This window comes from Rhinoderma darwinii, chromosome 4 (genome assembly GCF_050947455.1).
Source record: "Rhinoderma darwinii isolate aRhiDar2 chromosome 4, aRhiDar2.hap1, whole genome shotgun sequence".
Taxonomy (NCBI): domain Eukaryota; kingdom Metazoa; phylum Chordata; class Amphibia; order Anura; family Rhinodermatidae; genus Rhinoderma; species Rhinoderma darwinii.
In genome coordinates this window covers 64,440,180-64,463,560 of record NC_134690.1, presented here as the reverse complement: position 1 = coordinate 64,463,560, position 23,381 = coordinate 64,440,180, and the positions used below count along the sequence as shown (strand labels likewise).

General features: G+C 40.7%; 1 protein-coding gene across 1 annotated transcript in view; it reads left to right on the top strand.

Moving 5' to 3' along the window:
- SNTG2 (syntrophin gamma 2) overlaps positions 1-23,381 on the top strand; it is a 443,415-nt gene that overhangs the window by 183,848 nt on the left and 236,186 nt on the right. Inside the window, exon 2 of the mRNA XM_075861154.1 lies at positions 20,444-20,581. Coding sequence (XP_075717269.1) covers positions 20,444-20,581 — 138 coding nt within the window. The remainder of the gene's footprint in view (positions 1-20,443; positions 20,582-23,381) is intronic.

Below are 23,381 nucleotides of genomic sequence, written 5' to 3'. Positions count from 1 at the left end.
TTACTATAGTGTATTTAACATTGTTCAGAGAGCAGACTAAAATTAGAAATCTCCCCTTGGCGTCAACCGTTTCTGAGACCTTCTGGAACGCCACAGAATTTCGGATAGCAATCATCACTCCCCTTCTCTTACGTGTGTCATGGGCCTGGTATATGTTGGGAAATAGCCGGTGTTTTAATCTATGGGAATCCTTTTCAATAATGTGCGTTTCTTGGGCGCATATCACATCAGATTTTAGGGCCAGCGCTTCTTTCCAGATGAATGCACGTTTCTGCGGACAATTCAGTCCTTTTACATTAAGCGATGTAAAGTGTATTACCATAATGACTTCTTATGATATAAGATAAGTACACCAGTTATACATTGTGTGAGCACATAACCTGGGAGCAAACAAGAACATATTAAGGAACAAAAAAACAGATATTCATCAAACATTAGACAGGCATTTTCCGTAAGAAATTTGCATATGTGTAAATTATCCAACACAATTGTGTTGGTTTACCAGTGGGGTGAAAGTCTGGTCTGAGGCCGACTTAAATCCAAACTCGATCAACCGGAGCACATCCATATGCTTAGCCTTTAGGGTCTCGGTTTTTTCCTCGAGGAAGCCATCTTCCATTCCTTCTGTAGGTGTTGGGTTTGCATTCCTTCCCGGTGTTGTATATCCACTTGTAAATTCCATTTGCTCAGCAGTTGTTTCCCTTCCTCCACCGACTTTATCACATGTGTGGTGCCATCCCTGTTAATAAGAATCTTCACAGGAAAGCCCCATCTATACAGTATCTTCACATTCCTCAATGCTAGCGTTATCGGAGTAAGCAATATGCGCTGTTTTAAAGTGGCTGCTGAGAGGTCTGTAAATAAATTCACCATGTGGAACGGGTCTGGTAGCATTTTGCATCTGCGTGCTCCTTCCATTAGTTGTTCCTTAATGTGAAAGAAATGGAGTCTAGCAATAAAATCCCTCGGAATATTTTCTGCTAGGTGCTTTGGCTTCGGGAGCCTGTGGCCTCTGTCAATAGTTAGATCAGTGGAATTACAGGAGGGGATGAGAGACTTGATGAGCTCTTTGAGATATTGTGATAAGTCCCCTTGCGTTACCGATTCCGGGATCCCCCTGAATTTCACATTGTTTCGGCGGGATCTGTCCTCAATATCGGCCATTTTCGCCTTGAGATCCTCAAAATCGTCGGCCAGCGCATTGTATGCATCAATGACGCGGTTATGTGAGGAGGCATAGTCTCCCATCTTTGTTTCAATGTGCTGTACCCGATCTTCCAGATCTCGAACTGAGGTCTGCAGCGGTAATAGTAATTGAGTGAATCCCGCATGTATGGAGTTTCTGAGGATAAGAAGCATTTCTTTCAGTGTATGCGCTGATGCCGGGGAGTCAGAAGTATGTACATTGTCAAACAAATCATTGTCCTCGTCATGTATGTTAGTCGCATAGTCTGAGGGATGCACCTCACTCACCCCTGTATCCATATCTGATATCCCCCGCTCGGTCTGGGTAGTAGGGCTGCCAGAGGACGAACCTGTCGCTGTTCCCATGCGTTCTGAGGGGGAGTCCGCCATCTTGGTCCCTTCCTCTCTGTTTCGCGCCTTTTCTCTCTGACCCATCGGTGTGTTCCGGGGATTTTTTATATGAGACCCATTTGACTTCTCATTCACAGAATCCATCTGAGCCTGCTCTGGTTCCGGCGGGTTCCCTCCAAAGTTCTCTCTCAATCCATGTGACCGGGGTTCGGAGCTCGCCTCCCCGCCATCTCTGCTGCGGTCTCGCTCAAAGTAAGCTTCCAGGCTGCTTCCCGTCACCTTCAGTGATTTCTTTCCCCTGACCATGTTGCAAGGTAGGTGGGTGAAATAGATCGACCCGATGGTACAAAAAGTTTAGGGCTGTAGGTCGCTGTTTGTCGCTTTTGTGCCGGAGCTCGGTGATTATGCTGCCATCTCCGTCGGCTGCCAAACCACGTCCCCCTTTTTCACATCTTTTGTGATTTGTCTCTCATAATAAAAATTTAAATCTAGAAAATGAATCCTCTTAAGTCTTGTAAAAGAAAAACAAAAACAAAGTACAAATAGTTGTGATATTCAAAGCGGTTGCAAGGATATTATCGTTTAAACAAGGGCATATCAGAAATGGAAAATTTGACCTGGACACAGGGGCATCAATGACCCTTGGTCATGAAAGGGTTAAAGATCGTGGATATAAACTGCAATATTTCATTTGTAAAAGGTTGCATAAGGGAGAATGGAAACAGAAATCAGAGTATTACAGTATTTTCTCAAGATCACTATAAGGCACAAGGAACACAATTTATGGCAAAGTAAATTGGCCTCCATATATTGCTTCCCTGATAATTACAGAAGAAATATGTAGCAGCATCGTGAAACTGATTTTAGACGGATGCATATACTACAGAGAAATTTACTGAAATGCAAATCTAGAACCAAAATACATAACTCTTGTAGAAAAAGAGACACCACAACCATATACAGTCTATTAGTAAGCAATTTTAAGCTCTAATGTTCTTGACAGGAATATTTAACGGAATTTACTGTTTCTCCGTGAAAACAAAAATTGATATAACTTGGAATGAGAAAGTGTCGCTGATCTCCGTGTTTTATACAGATTCTTTATGTTACATCTCTATTTCAGTTAAAGGCCCCATAGCATAATTGTAATAAGGTTCCTATTACAAGTCCAGTCAGAATCAAATAGGGCAGTCTTTTAACTATATTGATAGTGATCCAGTGTAGTAGTTCGCAAAGTTCCTAAGCCAAATAGTAATTTGGGAGATTTAAATACATTACATCTAAGAACCCCCAAGACTATGATCATGCACTGTGCTGCCCTATTAAAAACATGACGCAATATAGTCAGCTAAAAAAGACAAAGGGGTAAAAACGTTTGGTAGGGGGCGCAGAATGGTAGGTAGATTATACTGTGCACACATGGTCCAGTTGTGCTAATGGATAATATCTTGGGGCAGAGAAGGCTTCGGAGGAGATTATTCGATTCAGATGTTTTCATTTTTAAAAGTCTCATTAAAAGCAATGCATTTTGAGGTGTAACAGACCCCTTTCTGAAGCTATAAAAACAGCAGTCTCTATAGTTTGAGAAAGGGGTCTGTGACACCCCATAACACGTTGCTTTTAATGAGACTTTTAAAAATAAAAATAATTCGATTGAATAATCCCCTCTGAAGTCTTGCCTTTATTCTTGTGGCATCTGCACCAAGCTAAAGTCCATTCTTCCGCTCAAAGGACCTACTGCGACTATAGAGCTCCCCGTAATTCTAAAAAAAGCATGACATAAGCACAATGCGAGTACTCCATAGAGCAGCGGTGTCCTACTTGTGGTTCGTCCGCTGTTGTAAAACAATCCCTGGTAGTTGTATTTTGCAGCTGTCAGGGAAACAACTGGAGCCACAGGTTGAAGACAATTTCCTCTTATCTCAACATATCCTGAGATGTGTGGCACGAGATAACCCGCTTAATATAAAAGTATGATTTTGCCATACTCTAATGTGTGTAGCGCACGAGCTGGAGACACGAGAATTGATGGGAAAGGCGTAGGCCCACAAAAAGATTGCCAGCTGGGCTCTCAATGTGAATCACGGTGGCTAACAGGCCTTCCCACTCCCTTAGGGTTTGCTCACAGCTAGTGATGAGGGGGTTGCACAAATGATGATAATGACAGTCTCTAAATCCCTGGGACTCTCCCTGTGTCTGCTCCTGTCCTGATGGTGTTTTGGGGTATCCTTGATGTTAGGTGCAATTAAAGACAGAAGGCTGTGGTGGAAGTTGAACAGGCTAGCTCGCGTCACACATTACTTAAAGGGGTTTTCCCATGAGGGACATTTATGACATATCCACAGGATATGTCATAAATGTCAGATAGATGCGGGTCCCACCTCTGGGACCTGCACCCATCTCTAGAACCGGGCCCCTTAAACCCTGTTCTACCTCTCTGTGTTGTGGTTGAATCGTCTGATTTCCGACCAGGGATTACGGAAACAGGGCAGCTCGCTGAGCTACGCTGTTTCTGTATGTCCCATAGAACTGAATGGTAGTTACAGAAACAGCGTAGCTTGCATGCTACACTGCTTCCATAACTGACATTCACAACTATGGGACTTATAGAAACAGCGTAGCTCAGCAAGCTGCCCTGTTTCGGTAATCCCTGGTCGGAAATCAGACGCTTCAGCCACAACACAGAGAGGTAGAACAGGGTTTAGGGGGCCCCGTTCTAGAGATGGGTGCGGGTCCCAGAGGTATCCTGTGGATATGTCATAAATGTCTCTGATGGGAAAACCCCTTTAAGTGTCCAAAATGGCGGTTACAAACTTCCACATAAAATGGAGGCGCAGTTTCTTGTAATAAACTCAGTCCTTTCAATACAATAAAGCCTTAGATGCAGGAGTGGGTGACCTTTTCTCTCTGTTTCTCTTCTGATACTACCCTTGGCAATTCTAGGGCATAGCTGACCCCATAGTAAGTGGAATGATACAATATCTGTCCAATTCTGCAATTCTTTGCTTTCTCTGTAATAGCTCCTGGCCTTTGCTACTTCTGCCTCTTATGGGTAGTCAGGGTTAATGTATGAAGGATGAGGATCACCAACATATATGGTGGCGTTGTTCAATGTCCAAGTAATGGCTTCTTGTTACTCTCAGTTTCTATTATAAGAATTCCTTATTTCAAGGCGGTTCTCTTTCTCTTTCTTTCTGCGAGCTTCTCTATAGCCTGATGTTATAATCTCTGGAGGCCAAATGGATGGACCCAGAAGCAACTCCATTTTTCAGTTAACTGAACTGATAACTAACTGACTGACTGACTGATTATCTAGGTCAGGCCGCACTATATATATAGAAGCTAAGCTCCTCCCATCTTCTGGAAACTTCTAGGAAAAGCCACTCCTGCATAGGCTGCAAAACAGTGCATTGCAAACATAATTTTTTTTTAAAGTGACAGTACCTAAAAGTGCAAAATGTCATAAAACATTATAAAACATCCTTATCTTGTAAGACACTACATAATAAGGCTAATGTAAGACACATTTGTGACGCAGCAAATTACACTTCCATATTTTCTTCTCTTGTCAGCTATTCTCAATATGTAGTTCCCAGTTGCAGGGTGCACAACTTTTTGGGTTGGTAATTCCTTCTGCCCGGTACCAAACCAATAACTGCAGAGCAGCATGGAAGCTCCAGGAATACTGCTAGGTTAGGCCAGTGACCAAGTAACCTAGTCTCAGGTGTGAGGTCAAAGGAATCTTCATCAAACAAATTTTCTCTCAGCTTTTTCTGAGAGAGCTTCCTCTCTTCACCTAATCCACAGGCATCAAAGAGGTGCTCTATCATAAACCTGCTTTTTATGTGACCTCCATGTTTCCTGTGACCAAAATCTGCAAGTCATTTTCTTGAGTGTACTAGCATGAAAACATGTGAACATCATAAATACAACTTAAGTAGTGTAACTCCTGTACTCTAAAATGGGGTCACTTCTGGGGGGTTTCCACTAGTTTTGGCAGCACAAGACCTAATCAAACCTGACATGGTGCCTAAAATATATTCTAAAAAAAGGGGGCCCCCACTAACATAAAGTACAGTATGTCAGAAAACAATCTCAGAATTGCTTGGATAGGTAAAAGCATTCCAAATTTATCACCACTAAAACGAACACTTTTTGAAAAAAATCAGCTGTGTCCACAAGGCCAAATCAGGCTGCTTCCTGAAGGGGTTAAAGCTTTCACACGCCGTTACTTTCCTAGTGACAGTGTGAGGTATTTCAGCACTGTCCCAATGCTGCAATACCTTACACAGCCGCTACAAAAGTAATGGTGTGTCAAAGTAGGCACAGGAATGAAATCTATGTAAACAATGAAGAGACCACAGTCCTCATACCACCGGTTTGGTAGGGGTGCCGAGAGTCGTACCCCCACCAATCTAATATTGATGGCCTATCCTAAGTATAGGCCATCAATTTTAGAATCCCGGATAACCCCTTTAACCAAATGAAGCAAAGGTAAGGGTGGATACATCTTTATTGAATATTGAGAACCTAAACTCTAGTACACCAGTCCCACATGAACATAAAACTGCCATATACAGTACTTTTTGGATAAGGCTTTGTTCTCACTAGTGTTTTAGACATCCATTTTCCCCTTTAGTATTTTTCACTGAAATTCATTGAATGAATCCCACATTATTATTGCCTGCATTTTGGGAATATTAGTTTATTTCTGGGATTCAGCTTGCTTTTGGAGAGAAAAAGAAAGGAAAACAGAGCTCCTTAGCTTCTGGGGCCTATGTGATGTGTACCTGAAGATGTACAACATGGAAACGTGTTGTTTTACACTTCTGATAAAGAACTTATAGTGATCACACTGTCTGAAGATGTTCCATAAACTCTACCACCACAGCACTGACAGATTTCAATTTACACAATGCAACGAGTTGATCTTCAAAGAAAACTTATTCAGGTTCTTTGTCCAAAACTTTTACCAACATAGACATCTCCTCCTACAACTTGCCTATATACTAGTACAATAAGCTGCAGTACATCAGTAATAGTCTTCTATATAGTCAATACATTAATGCAATATTTCCCCCATAAGTAATTATTAATGCTCTTGTTATTGATTCAGTTATTTCATCCTATCATATCAAGCAGAATGAAAGTGCAACAGGCTTAACCCCTTAAGGACGCAGGCTTGTTTTGGCCTTAAGGCTCAGAGCCCATTTTTCAAATCTGACATATTTCAATTTATGTGGTAATTACGTCGGAATGCTTAAACCTATCCAAGCGATTCTGAGAATGTTTTCTCGTGACACATTGGGCTTCATGTTCGTGGTAAAATTTGGTCGATATATTCAGTGTTTATTGGTGAAAAATTGCAAAATTGAGAGAATTTTTTTTAAAAATAGCATTTTTCAGATTTTAAATGCATCTGCTTGTAATACAATTATACCACCCAAAATAGTTACTAGTTCACATTTCCCTTGTGTCTACTTTAGATTAGCATCGTTTTTTGAACATTCTTTTATTTTTCCTGGACGCTACAAGGCTTAGAACATAAACAGCAATTTCTCATATTTTTAAGAACATTTCAAAAGCCTTTTTTTTAAGGTACCTGTTCAGTTCTGAAGTGGCTTTGAGGGGCCTATGTATTAGAAACCCCCATAAAACACCCCATTTTAAAAACTAGACCCCTCAAAGTATTCAAAACAGCATTTAGAAAGTTTATTAACCCTTCAGGCATTTCACAGGAATTAAAGCAATGTGGAGGTGAAATTTGCAAATTTCATTTTTCTTGATGAATTTAAATTTTGTTCAATTTTATTTCTGTAACACAGAAGGTTTTACCAGAGAAACACTACTAAATATGTATTGTCCAGATTTTGCAGTTTTTAGAAATGTCCCACATGTGGCTCTAGTGTTCTTGTAGACTAAAACACAAGCCCCAGAAGCAAAGAAGGACCTAGTGCATTTTGAGGCCTCTTTTTTATTAGAATATATTTAAGGCAGCATGCCATGATTGAAGAGGTGTTGAGGTGCCAAAACAGTAGGAATCCCCCAATAGTGACCCCATTTTGGAAACTGCACCCCTCAAGGAATTCTTTTATGTTTGTTGTTACCATTTTGGCTGCATAGTTTTTTCACAGCACCTATTTGAATTGGGCTGTGAAATTAAAAAAATGTAATTTTTTCCAATAAGATGTCATTTGTGATCAAAATTTCTTATTTTCTCCGGGAACAAAATACCCAATTTTGTTGCCCAATTTGTCCTGAGTGCAGCAATACCCCATTTGTGGTGATAAACTGCCGTTTGGGCCCATGGGAGGGCTCAGAAGGAAAAGAGCGCCATGTGTTTGTTGGAGTCCAGATTTTGCTGGATTGGTTTTCGGGTGCCATGTCGCATTTGCAGAGCCCCAGAGGTATCAAAGCAATGCAAACCCTCCAGAAGTGACCCTATTTTGGAAATTACACCCCTCAAGAAATTCAAATATGGTTGCTGTTACAATTTTGATCGCACAGTTTTTTCACAGCACCTATTTGAATTGGGCTGTGAAATTAAAAAAAAAATTCATTTTTTCCAAAAATATATCATTTTTTTATCAAAATTTCTTATTTTCACAGGGAACAAAATACCCCATTTTGTTGCCCAATTTCTCCTGAGTGCAGCAATACCCCATTTGTGGTGATAAACTGCCGTTTGGGCCCATGGCAGGCCTCAGAAGGGAAGGAGCGCTGTGTGTTCTTTGGAGTGCAGATTTTGCTTGTTTGGTTTTCGGGTGCCATGTCGCATTTGCAGAGCCCCAGAGGTATCAAAGCAATGGAAACCCACCAGAAGTGACCCCATTTTGGAAACAACACCACTCAAGGAATTCATTTATGGGTAATGTGACCATTTAGACACCATAGTTTCTTCACAGAACTTATTTGAATTGGGCTGGGAATTAAAAAAAATATATTTTTTCCAATAATATGTCGTTTTAGCTCAAAAATTCTTATTTTCACAAGAAATAAAATACTAAATTTTGTTGCCCAATTTGTCCTGAGTGCGGCAATACCCCATTTGTGGTGATAAACTGCCTTTTGGGCCCATGGGAGGGCTCAGAAGGAAAGGAGCGCTATTTGTTCTTTGGAGTCCAGATTTTGCTGGATTGGTTTTCGGGTGCCATGTCGCATTTGCAGAGCCCCAGAGGTATCAAAGCAATGGAAACCCACCAGAAGTGACCCCATTTTGGAAACTACACCCCTCAAGGAATTCAAATATGGTTGCTGTTACAATTTTGACCGCACAGTTTTTTCACAGCACATATTTGAATTGGGCTGTGAAATGAAAAAAATTTCATTTTTTCCAATAAGATATAATTTTTTTATCAAAATTTCTTATTTTCACAGGGAACAAAATACCCCATTTTGTTGCCCAATTTCTCCTGAGTGCAGCAATACCCCATTTGTGGCGATAAACTGCCGTTTGGGCCCATGGAAGGCCTCAGAAGGGAAGGAGCGCTGTGTGTTCTTTGGAGTGCAGATTTTGCTTGTTTGGTTTTCGGGTGCCATGTCGCATTTGCAGAGCCCCAGAGGTATCAAAGCAATGGAAACCCACCGGAAGTAACCCCATTTTGGAAACGACACCACTCAAGGAATTCATTTATGGGTAATGTGACCATTTAGACACCATAGTTTCTTCACAGAACTTATTTTAATTGGGCTGGTAATTAAAAAAATATATATTTTTTCCTATAATATGTCGTTTTAGCTAAAAAATTCTTATTTTCACAATAAATAAAATACTAAATTGTGTTGCCCAATTTGTCCTGAGTGCGGTAATACCCCATTTGTGGTAAAAAACTGCCGTTTGGGCCCATGGGAGGGCTCAGAAGGAAAGGAGCGCTATTTGTTCTTTGGAGTCCAGATTTTGCTGGATTGGTTTTATGGGTGCCATGTCGCATCTGCAGAGCCCCAGAGGTATCAAAGCAATGGAAACCCACCAGAAGTGACCCCATTTTGGAAACTACACCCCTCAAGGAATTCATTTATGGGTGTTGTGACCATTCTGACCACATAGTTTTTTCACAGAACTTATTTGAATTGGGCTGGGAATTAAAACAAAATTATTTTTTTCCAATAATATGTAGTTTTGGCTGAAAATTTCTTATTTTCACAAGAAATAAAATACCCCATTCTGTTGCGCAATTTGTTCAGAGTGCGCAATGCCCCATTTGTGGTGATAAACTGCCGTTTGGGCCCATGGGAGGGCTCAGAACGAAAGGACCACCATTTGGCCTACTGGGGATTTTCTGGTGTGAAGTCATGTATGCAGAAGCCCCTGAGGTAAAAGTACAGTTGAAACCCGCAAGTAGTGACCCCGTTTTAAAAACTACACCCCTTAAGGCATTCATCTAGAGGTGTAGTGAGCATTTTGACCGGAGACATACACCCCATAAACTGTAATGTGGGTTCTCCTGGGTACGGCAATACCCTACATGTGGCTGTTATCAGCTGCCTGGGCACACAGCAGGGCTCAGAAGGGAAAGATGAGGGGGATAAGCTGTGCGGAGTACATCAGGGTAAGTAAAACTGGGGTAAATTATAAACCAAGGGATGTATGATAAATTTTAAAACACTCTTTCATACAGAGCTCTGGTTTTTCGGGACACGCGTCACATTGATATATTGTGTCCTCCCTTATCCCCCTCTTATAGCAGACTTTGCACCTCTTTTGACTTTTTCCCTTCTTGCCAGTTTGGGGAACTTCTCCTGGAAATTGTTGCCCTGGTACGATGTGTGTGGCCTCGCTTCCAGAAGTACTGGGTGCCGCCCCCCCCCTTCCTGGTCCCTAAAGATTAGTTTCTTGATAACCACCTCTTGAAATTCCAGTAAAGTTCCCCTCTGGCCTGTACATCGACGTAGCACGTACACATTGTACAATGCCATCTGTATGATGATGATGTGCACGGCCAGCTTCTTATACCGCACCGCATGGCAATGTAAGGCTTCAGGACTTGATCTGACAAGTCCACCCCTCCCATGTACCTATTGTATCAGGATGCAGTCTTGTTTGGGGGTCTCTGTACTGGTACCTCGTACAGGTACATGGGTACTGGTGTGGCATCTCTCTTGTCTTGTACTTGACACACAATATGTTGCTGCTAGATTGTGCCCTGCTCTCACCCCTTCTTGTTTGCCCAAGCAGAGTCTTAGGGAGGCCTCTCAGATTTCTTCTAGCAGTGCCGCATGCCACAGGACTGGAAGCGAGGCAGTTGAAGAGTGGGACGCTGGTATAAAAATTATCCAGGTAGAGGTGGTAACCCTGGTCTAGCAGTGGGTGCACCAAATCCCACACAATTTTTGCATTAACTCCCAGTAAGGGGGCGGGGGCATTATGGGGGTTGACTACTGGTGTCCTTCCCTTTATATATCCTAAATCTGTAGGTATACCCTGATGCACTCTCGCACAGCTTATACATCTTCACGCCATACCTTCCCTTCTTACCCGGCAGGTACTCGCGGAATTGAACCCTCCCTTTAAAATCTACCAAGGACTCATCAATAGAAATACACTTCTCGGGGGTGTATGCTTGGGAAAAAAGGGCACTGAAACGGTCTAATAGGGGTCTCCGTTTATTCAAACGGTCAAAACTGGGGTCATCTCGGGGTGGGCACGGCTCATTATCAGTATAATGTAAGAAGCGAAGTATTGCCTAATTTTATTTATTTTTTTAGGTTCCAGTTCAGATCTGAAGTTGCTTTGAGGGACCCATATATTAGAAACCCCTATGAAACACCCCATTTTAGAAACTAGACCCCTCAAAGTATTCACAACAGCATTTAGAAAGTTTATGAACCCTTTAGGTGTTTCACGGGAATTTAGAGCAAAGTAGAGGTGAAATTGACATATTTTTTTTTGTCAGAAAATCCTCTTTATACCATTTTTTTTATAACACAAAAGGTTTTATCAGAGAAACGCAACTCAATACTTATTGCCCAGAATCTGTCGTTTTGAGAAATATCCCACATGTGGGCCCTAGTCCGGTAATGGACTGAAGCACCGGCCTCTAAAGCAAAGGTGCACCTAGTGGATTTTGAGGCCTCCTTTTTATTAGGCACCATGTCCGGTTTCAAGAGGTCTTGTGGTGCCAAAATAGTGGAAAACCCCCAAAAGTGACCCCATTTTGGAAACTAGATCCCTTGAGGAATTCATTGCAGTTTTCTTGGGGTGCATGCAGCTTTTTGATCAGTTTTTATTCTATTTTTAAGTGGCGTAGTGACTAAAAAACAGCAATTCTACTATTGTTTTTTTATTCTATTTTTTTTACAGCGTTCATCGTGTGCTATAATTGACATATTCACTTTATTCTGTGGCGCGATACATCTTATGGCATTTGCACAATAAAATAAGTTTTGTAAAAAATCATTAACTTTTTGTGTTATCTTATTCTAAGAGCCAGAACTTTTTTATTTTTCCATGAATAAAGCAGTGCGAGGACTTATTTTTTGCGTAACGAACTGTAGTTTCAATCAGAACCATTTTTAGGTACATGCGACTTTTTGATCTCTTTTTATTCCATTTTTTGGGAAGTGAAGTTACCAAACAATTGTGATTGTGGTACGGTTTATTATTTTCTTTTACGGCGTTCACCGTGCGGGATAAATAACTAAATAATTTTGTAGTTCAGGCCGTTACGGACGCAGCGATACCAATTATGTATAGTTTATTTGTTTGTTTATATATTTTTATTAATAATAAAGGACTGATAAGCGAAAAGGAGGGATTTTGACTTTTATTACTTTTAAAACTTTTATTTTCTTATTTTTACACATCTTTTTTTTTAAAAATTTTTACTTTATTACTTTGTCCCACTAGGGAACTTGAGGGCAGGAGGCCCTGATCGCTATTCTAATACACTGCACTACATGCGTAGTGCAGTGTATTAGAACTGTCAGCTACTCACTGACAACAAGCATAGTGGGTCCTGACTTCGTCAGGTCCCACTAGGCTTCCGTCGATGGCATAGCCGGATGCCATTGTTTGTTGTACGGTTGCCATAGCCACCATGGCTATTAGCCTGCTACACGATAGCGGCTGGCGATTGTAGCTTAACCCCTAAAAAGCCGTGATCACTATTGAACACGGCTTTTAAGGGGTTAATCAGCGGGGACACAGCGAGTCCCCGCTGTAGGAGCTGTGACAGCTGCTGTATGAGACAGCAGCTGTCACAGCTCCTGCATGTGCCGGGAGGACGGCCGAAATGGCCGTTACTCCCGAGTCCGTCGCTGAGCGCTAACGATACAGTTAGCACGACGGATTATTACGCCGCTGAGCGTTAAGGGGTTAAAGGAAAGTCATTTGCAAGTCTTTATTTCTTCTGGAGTCTTGAGTGGATGTCCTTTTTATTATGTTCTTGCAGTTAAAGATGAACAAACAGATTTTTAAATGATCAGATGGGGGTTCAGTGGTCGTAAATTAGGTCTTATTTTTAGTAGGTTAAACTATCACCAAACACTTGTTGGCATACAAGACATGCTCCAAAGACGGGTGCAAGGAGGCAACATGTCCCTGCCCCTCAAGATGCTGTATGAATTTACAAAAACAGCAAGGCTGAGGATAGGTTTGTTCTCATCTGTTGTATACCCTGCTAACCAATTTCAATGAAAATAAGTTTTGATGAGTTTATTCTTTCAAATAGCTTAGCTGGTAGGATAAAAAAGTCCTGACCTGTAAGCTTCATCAGACGTAGCTAACTTTTAATCACATCATTGTTGACTCATAATATTTTTGGAAATTATATGATGGCACCAGATTCAGTTGACACACATCTACACTAATTGGATAAAAGTATTGGGACATTACACTTACAGGAGCTTTTATAACATACCATTCTATCCATAGAAATTAATATGGACGTTGTCCCCTTTGCAACTAAAACAGCTTCCACTCTTCCGGGAAGGCTTTCTACAAGACTTTGGCGTGAGATACTGTGGAAATTTGTGTCTATTCATCCAGAAGAGCAATTGTGAGGTCAGACACTGATGTTGGATGATAGAGCCAGGCTCGCATTCTCCGTTCTAGTTCATCCCAAAGGTGTTGGATGGAGTTGATGTCAGAGCTGTATGCGGGCCAGTCAAGTTCTTCCACACCACAATCACCCAACCATTGCTTTGTGCACTGGGGCACAGTCATGCTGGAACAGAAAAGGCCGAAACCCAAACCGTCCCCACAAAGTTGGAATCTACAGTTGTCCAAAATGTCTTTTTTTGCGGAAGCATGAATGTTTCCCTTTACTGGAATTAATGGTCCTAGTACAACCCTTGAAGAACCATCACATAGCATTATTCCTCCACCACCAAACTTTACAGTGGGACTGCAGTCAGGCAGGTAATGTTCTCCTGGCATTCGCCAAACCCAAAACTGAGTTGCTGTGGTTCTTAAACGCTTTCACTTTCCAATAATTTCACTCACATTTGATAATGGAATATCTAGGAGGGACGAAATATGACAAACTGTCTTGTTGCAACGGCGGCATCCTATTACAGGACCACACTCAAATTCAGTGAGCATCTTTAGAACTACCCATTCTTTCACAAATGTTTGTAATTGCGACTGCATGGCGAGGTGCTGGATTTTATACACCTGTGGCAATGGGACTGAATGAAACACCTGAATTCAATGATTAATACTTTTGTCCATATAGTGTATGAGAGAGACTGAGAGAAAGACAGAGAGCGAGACAGAGAGAGACCGAGAGATTTAAAGAGACAGAGACAGACAGAAAGAGAAGGAGAGATAGAGAGAGAGAGAGACAAAGAGAGAGAGAGAGAGAGAGAGAGAGAGACTCTTTATAGCTTCTCTCCGCTCTGCCTAATAGATGAAAGTCCTAAACTTGGCATCCCCTTGGCTTCTATTAACTCAGAATTCCCTAGTAAAGTATTTAAAGATGAGTTTTCTAACCAGACAACCCCTTTCATGTCTTCAATCGCTTTACTAAATTGTTAAAGCATTTTTTTCCTTATTTATTTATTGTTGCCCTTTGCAATAGATAAGAAATTACTTCAATACAAAGGTGTGAAGAGATGAAACTTGAATGACATTTCCTAAAATAAATATTATTAAACAAAACAAAATATAGTAACCATAGATAAATATGATCAATGATTCATAATGCATTCAAATGATGAATCCGATCATTCAGAGATTACTTGTGTTATAAGAAAATACAGAATCATAACAACAACTCATTTTAGAAAGAGCCCATTCCAAAATTATTTCAGTTACAAACATCAACAGAAAATAAAAACTGAATAGTAATGCGTTTGGAATAGAAAAGAACATAGAGGTCATAAAGAGATAGGTAATAAAATACGTCACTTGCTAATTGAATGACCCATATTCTGGATTATTTTTTTACAAATGAGGCAGATATTGAATATATTACATCCCAGACCCAATATTAAGATTGATAAAAATGGAAATAAAAAGGACAGTATGCCTATAAGCATGGCTAGAATGATTGCAAGAGGAATATCACTGAAAAATGGGTGGCTGGATCAATGGTGACCAAAAGAGATATTCGATTATTATTCTCAGTGAAATTCTACCTTCTATCTAATATATGAAAACTTGTTGACTGATTAAAGGAGAAAAATATTATTACATGGCACCAATTCAAAGAAATTGACAGCCATGTAATACATGAATAGGCTGAGTCTACCAAAGCAGAAGATATTTTTTCTTAGTGGCTCTCTTGTCTACAAGAGGCATCATTTGCTATGATGTCAGTATGCAATGATAGGGCATATGGGCAGAGGTTTTCTTGTTGAGTGTCCATTAATGCTAATTTAGTCCACTTTGAAGGCACATGACTATTTTTGAAACAAGATTTTAAACCTTTTGCAATGTTCTCACTTTCTGCATAGATAACTTAGAAAAATAAAAAATGCTAAATAACAAAAAAAGAAGGCCATTATAAAATATAAACATGCTCCACACTTTCAAAATTTTTTTTTTATTATATCAGGATTGACACTTCTTATTCCATTGACCCTTATTGTTATATTCATTGTGGGTTATATTATTTGATAAAAGAAAAATCCAATGTTTGTATTTTCCTAGATAAATGTTATGGACTTGAAGGCTGGACCAGAATTGGGGCAGGAAATGTATAAAGGCCTTTCAAAAGAATGTATTGTCAGTAAATGACTTATTTTTTTTAAATCCCGCTTTCATTATGCACATATTTGTTACATTTTTGGTGTTTTTTCTTTTTTATGTGACTATCCACATTAAACATTTTTTAAATATTACAGCTTTCACACTGGTCACTAGAGTAGTCACAATAAGCTGATATTTCCTGTTCTCTGCAGCTCAATTGTCAGCTTTGCTGTATATACAGGCACAGGATGATAAAAATCATCTCATTATCATTAGAGGACAGGCAAGTTAATGATAGCACTATTGCATTACTGGAAGCCTAGATAAGGCAGAGTTGTATTACGATACAGTATATACACAGATCTGCAGCTCCCCTGGCCTGTGTGGGAGGGGGCTGTACTCCATCAATTCCTGGAGACTGGAACAATCTATGAGATTTCTCTGTCAATTGACTACCATTAATTTCACCTACCATAAAGTGCATACACCATACTGTACTGACACTCAGGGAAGTGTATGTCCGCAATATGGCCGCCCCCAGGGAAGGTATCACAAATAAAAAATAAAAAGCTACAACATTTAAAAAAAATAAACCAACACATTATTTATCATCTATATACTTAATATACTTATTAAAACTTAAATTAAATACAGGACACATTCCCTTCAAACTTTGGTGCTGGCAAAGACATTTTGGAAAAGCAAGGAATATACAAACATCAAGAACATCAAAACTAACCTTCAACCTAAAGTGCAAATGACAATGCTGAAGCTTAACCCTTTTAACCACCATGACGTAACTGTTTATGGATTGGCTTACATTTGCCACCATGACGTACGTCGTGGTGATAGCGCCGGCATAGAAGTTGTACCTGAGTGATCACTGCGGAAGCCCAGTGTTGACTGACAACCAGGCTCCCGCTGCAATGGCTGGGATCAAAGATAACTTTGATGCCAGCCGTTTAACGCCTTAAATGCCGCGGTCAATAACGACCATGGCATTTAAGTGGTTTGACAAAGGGAGGGGGCTCTCTTTGTCACCAATTGGCAGCCCATAAACAAGATTGGAGGCCGCCAATGGGTTGCTATGGCATTTGGGGGATAACAAAGGCCCCAGGCTTGCCATGGCTCAATGCCTAATAGTTTTACACTGACAGGTAGTAATGCTTTGGTGTATAGTGAAAAAAAAAAAGTGCCCAGTATATTAAAAAAAAAAGTGGTTTTGTAAAAAAAAAAACATAGATCTGGTATTACCACGATCATAACAACTGGAACAATAAAGTTATAATGAAATTTAAACCACATGGGGAACACTGAACAAAAAAATGCAAAAAAAAAAACTGTGGCGGCATTTTTTTTTCCTACCCCCCACTCCAAAAAAATAAATAAAGATTAAAAATCTGATGTTCCCTAAAATGGTACCAATAAAAACTACATTTAGTCTCGCAACAAAACAAGCCCACATATGGCTACATCGATGGAAAAATAAAAAAGTTATGTCACTTGGAATGCGGCGATGCAAAAACAAATTATTTAAAAAAAAATTGTTTTATTGTGCCAAAGTGGTAAAACCTAAAAAAAAGTATACATATTTGGTATCGACGCAATCTTACCGACTCATAAAATACAGTTAACATGTTATTTTTGGAGCATAGAGAATAGTGTAAATTAAAAATAAAAAAAAAACAAAGCCAAATTGCTGATGAAAAATACAACTCATCCCGGAAAAACAAGCCGTATTTTGGCTATCTTGATGGAAAAAGAAAAAAGTTATGGCTCGCTAAATGCGACAACAAAAAATAATGAAAAAAATCCTGCAGGCCTTAAAGAGGCTCTGTCACAACATTATAAGTGGCCTATCTCCTACATAATGTGATCGGTGCTGTAATGTAGGTAACTGCAGTGTTTTTTATTTAGAAAAACTATCAATTTTCACCAAGTTATGACCTATTTTAGCTTTATGCTAATGACTTTCTTAATGCCCAACTGGGCGTGTTTTTATTTTTAACCAAGTGGGCGTTGTGGAGAGAAGTGTATGACGCTGACCAATCAGTGACCAATCAGCGTCATACACTTCTCTCCATTCATATACTCAGCACATGTGCTGTCACTTACTTACACATTAACGTTACTGAAGTGTCTTGAGAGTAAGGGTATGTTCACGCACCCTATTTACGGACGTAATTTGGGCACCAAAGCGCCGGCAAACATCTGCCCATTCATTTGAATGAGCTTTACGATGTTCTGTGCCGACAGTCATTTTTTTTACGCGCCGCTGTCAAAAGAGCGCGCGTAAAAAATACGCCCGCGCCAAAGAAATGCCTGTCACTTCTTGAGACGTAATTGGAGCCGTTTTCCATTGACACCATGGAAAAACAGCTCCAATTACGTCCGTAATGGACGCAGCGAAAAGAGCCTGCACTTGCCATTACGTCTGAAATGCCGGAGCTGTTTTCACCCAAAAACAGCTCCGTAATTTCAGCCGTAACGGAGGCTGCCATGTGAACATACCCTAATTAGACATCTCTTCCAGCCAGGATGCGAGATCTCGCTGTAAATGACAGCAAGCGTGATCTCGAGTAAGTGACACACATTAACGTTATCAAAGTGTCGGTAGTGTTTAACCCCTTCCCCCTGCTTGCATTCTGGGCCCTAATGTCCAAGCCATTTTTTACATTTTTACATTGTCACATTCAAAGAGCTGTAACTTTTTTATTTTTGCGTCGGCATAGCTGTATAAGGTCTTGTTTTTTGCGGGACGACTTGCAGTTTTTATTGGTACCATTTGAGAGTAGATGCGACTTTTTGATCACTTTTTATCACATTTTTTTTAAGTCAGGATTAACAGAAAACAGCAATTTTTCCATTGTTTTTTATTTTATTTTTTACGGCGTTCACAGTGCGGGTTAAATAATGTAACAGCTTTATAGTCGGGGTCGTTACGGACGCGGCGATACCAAATATGTGTAACTTTTTTGCTTTATTGTAGTTTTTTTTAATAGTAAAGCATTTTGTAAGGGGAAAAAGTGGGTTTTTCATTTTTTTAGTTTCACTTTTTTTTTTTTATTAACTTTATTAAACTTTTTTACTCTTTTACTAGTCCCACTAGGGGACTTCCCTATGCTCCGATCGCTATTATAATACACTGCAATACTTTTGTATTGCAGTGTATTACTGCCTGTCCGTTTAAAACGGACAGGCATCTGCTAGGTCATGCCTGCGGCATGATCTAGCAGGCATTCGCTCCAGGCAGACCTGGGGGTCTTTATTAGACCCCCGGCTGCCATAGAAGACACAGACACTCGGCGATTTTATCGCCGGGTGTCAGTGAGATGAGAGGGAGCTCCCTCCCTCTCCCCAAAACCATTCAGATGCGGTGCTCGCTATTGTGCACCGCATCTGAAGGGTTAAACGGGTGAGATCGATACTAATATCGATCTCACCCGGCAGAGCAGGGACGCTCCCAGCCCTCAGCTGCCTCTAGCAGCCGAGAGCAGGGAGATTTCACGGCTCCCTGCTCTGTTTACTTTATTCTACAGCAGCGACGTAGAATAGCGGCGCTCTAGAATAAAGCCCACTAATGACCGCCGTAGAAAGACGTATCGGCGGTCATTAAGGGGTTAATAGACATCGCGTCCTGGCTGGAAGCGATGTCTATTTACTCTCAAGACACTTCAGTAACGTTAATGTGTATGTAAGTAACAGAACATGGGCTGAGTATATGAATGGAGAGAAGTGTATGACGCTGATTGGTCAGCGTCGTACACTTTTCTCCACAACGCCCACTTGGTCAAAAGTAAAAACACGTCCAGTTGGGCATTAAGAAAGTCATTAGCATAAATCTAAAATAGGTCATAACTCCGTCAAAAATTATTGTTTTTCTAAATAAATAACACTGCTGTAATCTACATTACAGAACCGATCACATTATGTGGGAGATAGGGCACTTATAATGTGGTGACAGAGCCTCTTTAAAGCCTATGTGAACCTTTGTAGCCTTTATTTTTATTTTTAATTATGTGTTTAGTGTTTATGAACATTTTTAGAATATAATTATATTAAACATTTTATTTTGTTTTTGCGCTGCAGCTTCTTAGTGTCCACTATACATAGAAACTGTACAGTATAACGACTCTAAGCCAAATCTGTCCGTCAGCAGACTGGCGGCTCAGCTGTTAGTGGCTCCTGTGTGCCTCTTAGGGTATATTCGCACGCTTAACCAAAAACGTCTTAAAATGCGGAGCTGTTTCAAGGGAAAACAGCTCCTGATTTTCAGACGTTTTTTTAGCAACTCGCGTTTTTCGCAGCGTTTTTTACAGACGTTTTAGGAGCTGTGTTTCTATAGAGTCTATGAAAAACGGCTCCAAACACATCTCAAATAGTGCCGTACACTTCTTTTTCGCAGCCGTTTTTTTACGCGGCCGTTTTTCAATACGGCCTCGTAAAAAAACTGCCCGTCAAAACAGAACACAGTTTTTCCCATTGCAATCAATGGGCAGATGTTTGGAGGCGTTCTGCTTACGATTTTTCGGCCGTTTACGGCCCGAAAAATGGCAGAAAATAAGCTGTGTGAACATACCCTAACACTGAATATAACCAGAATACCGATCAAATCTACCATAAAACCATACAGTACAGTATATCAATCTGCTCAGCTCCTCCTGCTCTATAAAATGCATTAGATTGTAACTGTAGTTGCGTTTGTTTGGTTGTAAAACAAGAATTATTTTGCATGCCTTGTATTACTTATCTATTCTACTTTTTGCTTGTCCACAGACTAAAACTGGTTTTGCACAACTGTATAATGACGGTTCAGAGAATGCCTGTGATGTACGACTCAGACTTACGAAGGAAGCACTGACAATCCAAAAGCAAGACATTGTCTGCATTAGTGGACACAAGCAAAGTTCAAATGTAAGTGCTCTGCCGTATAAACAGCATAGACATCGAATAATGGATCCCCACTGCTTCTCACTAATACTTGCATATTGTTTCATATTAAGAAATGCCATAAATATATTATTAAGGCCCAGGATATGGGCTGTTGAAATGAGGAGAGCAAAAGAGTCAGATAGAGGAGTGGGTGTCACACGTTCACTCTCCTGAGGGAATCTCTGAAGAAAGCACGGAGAACCCTGGGAATTCATTCCTTCAACATTCAGATTATTTATTTTCATATATGTAAAATGTATTACGATTCAGTTAAATTACAAGCCCAGATCTCTAATTTGTTAACCAACAAGTATGAAATTTGGAGTATTTGAAGACTGGACCCATCAATTATTATTTTTAGTTTTTAGTGAAGTTTTATTCGATGCCTTAAAGAAGGGTGTCCCTTCTGGGCTATCTCTTCTTAGAGTGAAGCCGTCTCAGTGGTCCCATGATCAGCACAGGTCAAGCTTCTTCAACCCAGGTTAAGCTCCATGCAGCTGCTCATTTCCCATGCAGTGATCAAATAAGCAAACATGACAAACATGGTTGTGTCAAGCCCACCAGCAACTCCCTGCAGTGGCTCTTCCCTGTGCCTTAAGCACAAGATCCCCTCTATGATGTCCATATGCTGTAATAGTCCAGATGGGACATCTCCTTTAAGAACAATAGGCTAACAGTTGGAGTTGAGGATATTTCATTGAATTATAGAGTGGTATAATTCTTCCTAATGCCATTCATTAGGGATGAAAGACCCGATCGCCAAATAAAGTAGGGCCTCCATTATGATACAGGCCCTCAGCCAGTGGACCAGCTCAGGGCATATATTTCTACAACTGGTTTCCCATATAATTGCAGCCCTTCCACACTTAGTTGGGAAATTCTGTACATCATGGTTAGATAGGCCAAGAGATAAATGTTATAAAACACTGCTCCAAAGGTATTTGGGGGATTTATTATTGGCTTTGTACCACTTTTCTGACGCAAATTTTAGCACACATCATATTTGCGCTGAAGTTTGCAACTTGCTTTACCTCTCGCCACTTTAAAAAGTATTGCGAAAAGTGGGCCTGCTTAACCAGGAGGTGGCGAGGACAGCAAGTTTCCTACATACACTACTCAACATTGAAATTGCAACACCAAGAAGGGCAAGCTGTAAGATTATACAAATCGAGGAAGTAGCAGGTGTCGCTAAGATCTGAAAATTATGAAATGTTCAAGCACCTAGTTCCATTCTGTGACATGTGTGAGGGCATAAAAGCCAAATTAAAAGCAAAGTTTTTATCCACATGAAACCTAAACAATCGTATCACCTGAGATGATTGTGCGATGCCTCCTTTTCGTCGATGTACAAGTTATCGCCACTTGTCGCAAACTGAGAGGGACAGAATCCTTGAACCGGGAGACCTTGGTTTATCACTCCAGCAGACCACTACATGCATAGGCCAAGATGTCAGCACTGTTCAACATTGTGTGTCCTGGATGTTGGGAGAACAACAAAGAACGGGACTGATAGCAAGAGGTGCGTGGAGGCGAACCTCTGCACGGATAGATCGTCTGATTGGAAGAATGGCGCGTAGTGATCCATTCTGTACTGCAAGGGAAATTGGACGTTACATCCCAAGCCTAGGGCGCAGCCTGTATCGACACAACCATCAGAAGGCATTTTCACGACCTTGGGCTACGAGCCAGACGTCCAGCTACGGGTGTTCAATTGACCACACGCCACCGCTCTCAAAGGTTATCATGGTGAACAGCAAGATGTCAATTGAACCTGCAATGGAGGTCTATTCTCTTCAGCGACAATCCCCGCTTTTGTCTCACATGCAATGATAGGCGAAAATAGGTCCGGAGACCACGTTGGCAACGTCATGAAGAAGCCTTCACAAGGGAACCTCACACCGTTCCCACTCCCAGGATTATGGCGTGGTGTGGCATAATGCACGGCCTGCCAGAAAGTTCTAGTCTTCATTTCAGGTACACTAACAGCTCGGCGTTACATTAATTTGGTTGTGGAATCAGTGGTACGGCCCTTTTTCCAAAGTGTCCCAAAAGACGTTTTTCAACAGGACAATGCCAGGCCACATGTTGCTTGTGCTACTGTGAGCAGCCTGCGTGGCCCAAACGTGCTACTCTGGCCTGCAACGTCTCTGGGCTTGTCTCCCATTGAGCACATCTGGGACGTCATTGGTTAGCAATTGCAAAGGGAGCTGCCAGCAGTCAATCTTGATGATTTGCGTGCCCAAGTGGATTCAGCGTGGCATAACATTCCTCAGACAACCATTAATAACCTCATTGATTGCATGCCATGACATCTAAGCCTGGCGCTCATACTGGCTACTAAATGAATCAAGATGAATGGAATATTTTGTATCAATTTTTTTTATCATTTGCATATCATGTCTATTGCTCTTGTGATTTCCATAATTCCAAAACTTTTCCTTCTCTGTGTTGCAATTTCATTGTTGAGGAGTGTATTTTTAATATCTAAAGACAGAAAATGGTGCAAATTGTGCTCCTAGCAGGTGTAGATTTCATTTTCTGTCTTTAGGTCAGCTCCAGATGGGACAAATGTAACTGCCCTAGACGTGCTAATTTATAACTATAAAGGTTGGTAATTGGCTCGATGACCAATATTTTTCCAGGGGGCCTGACCACTCTCAGTCCACCCCTGCTATACAATGTCATAAATCTCTCACAATGCTGCAAATTATAAGACATACAGTAGTTACATAGTTATATAGTACAGTTGAAAAAAGACATATGTCTATTAAGTTCAACCAAG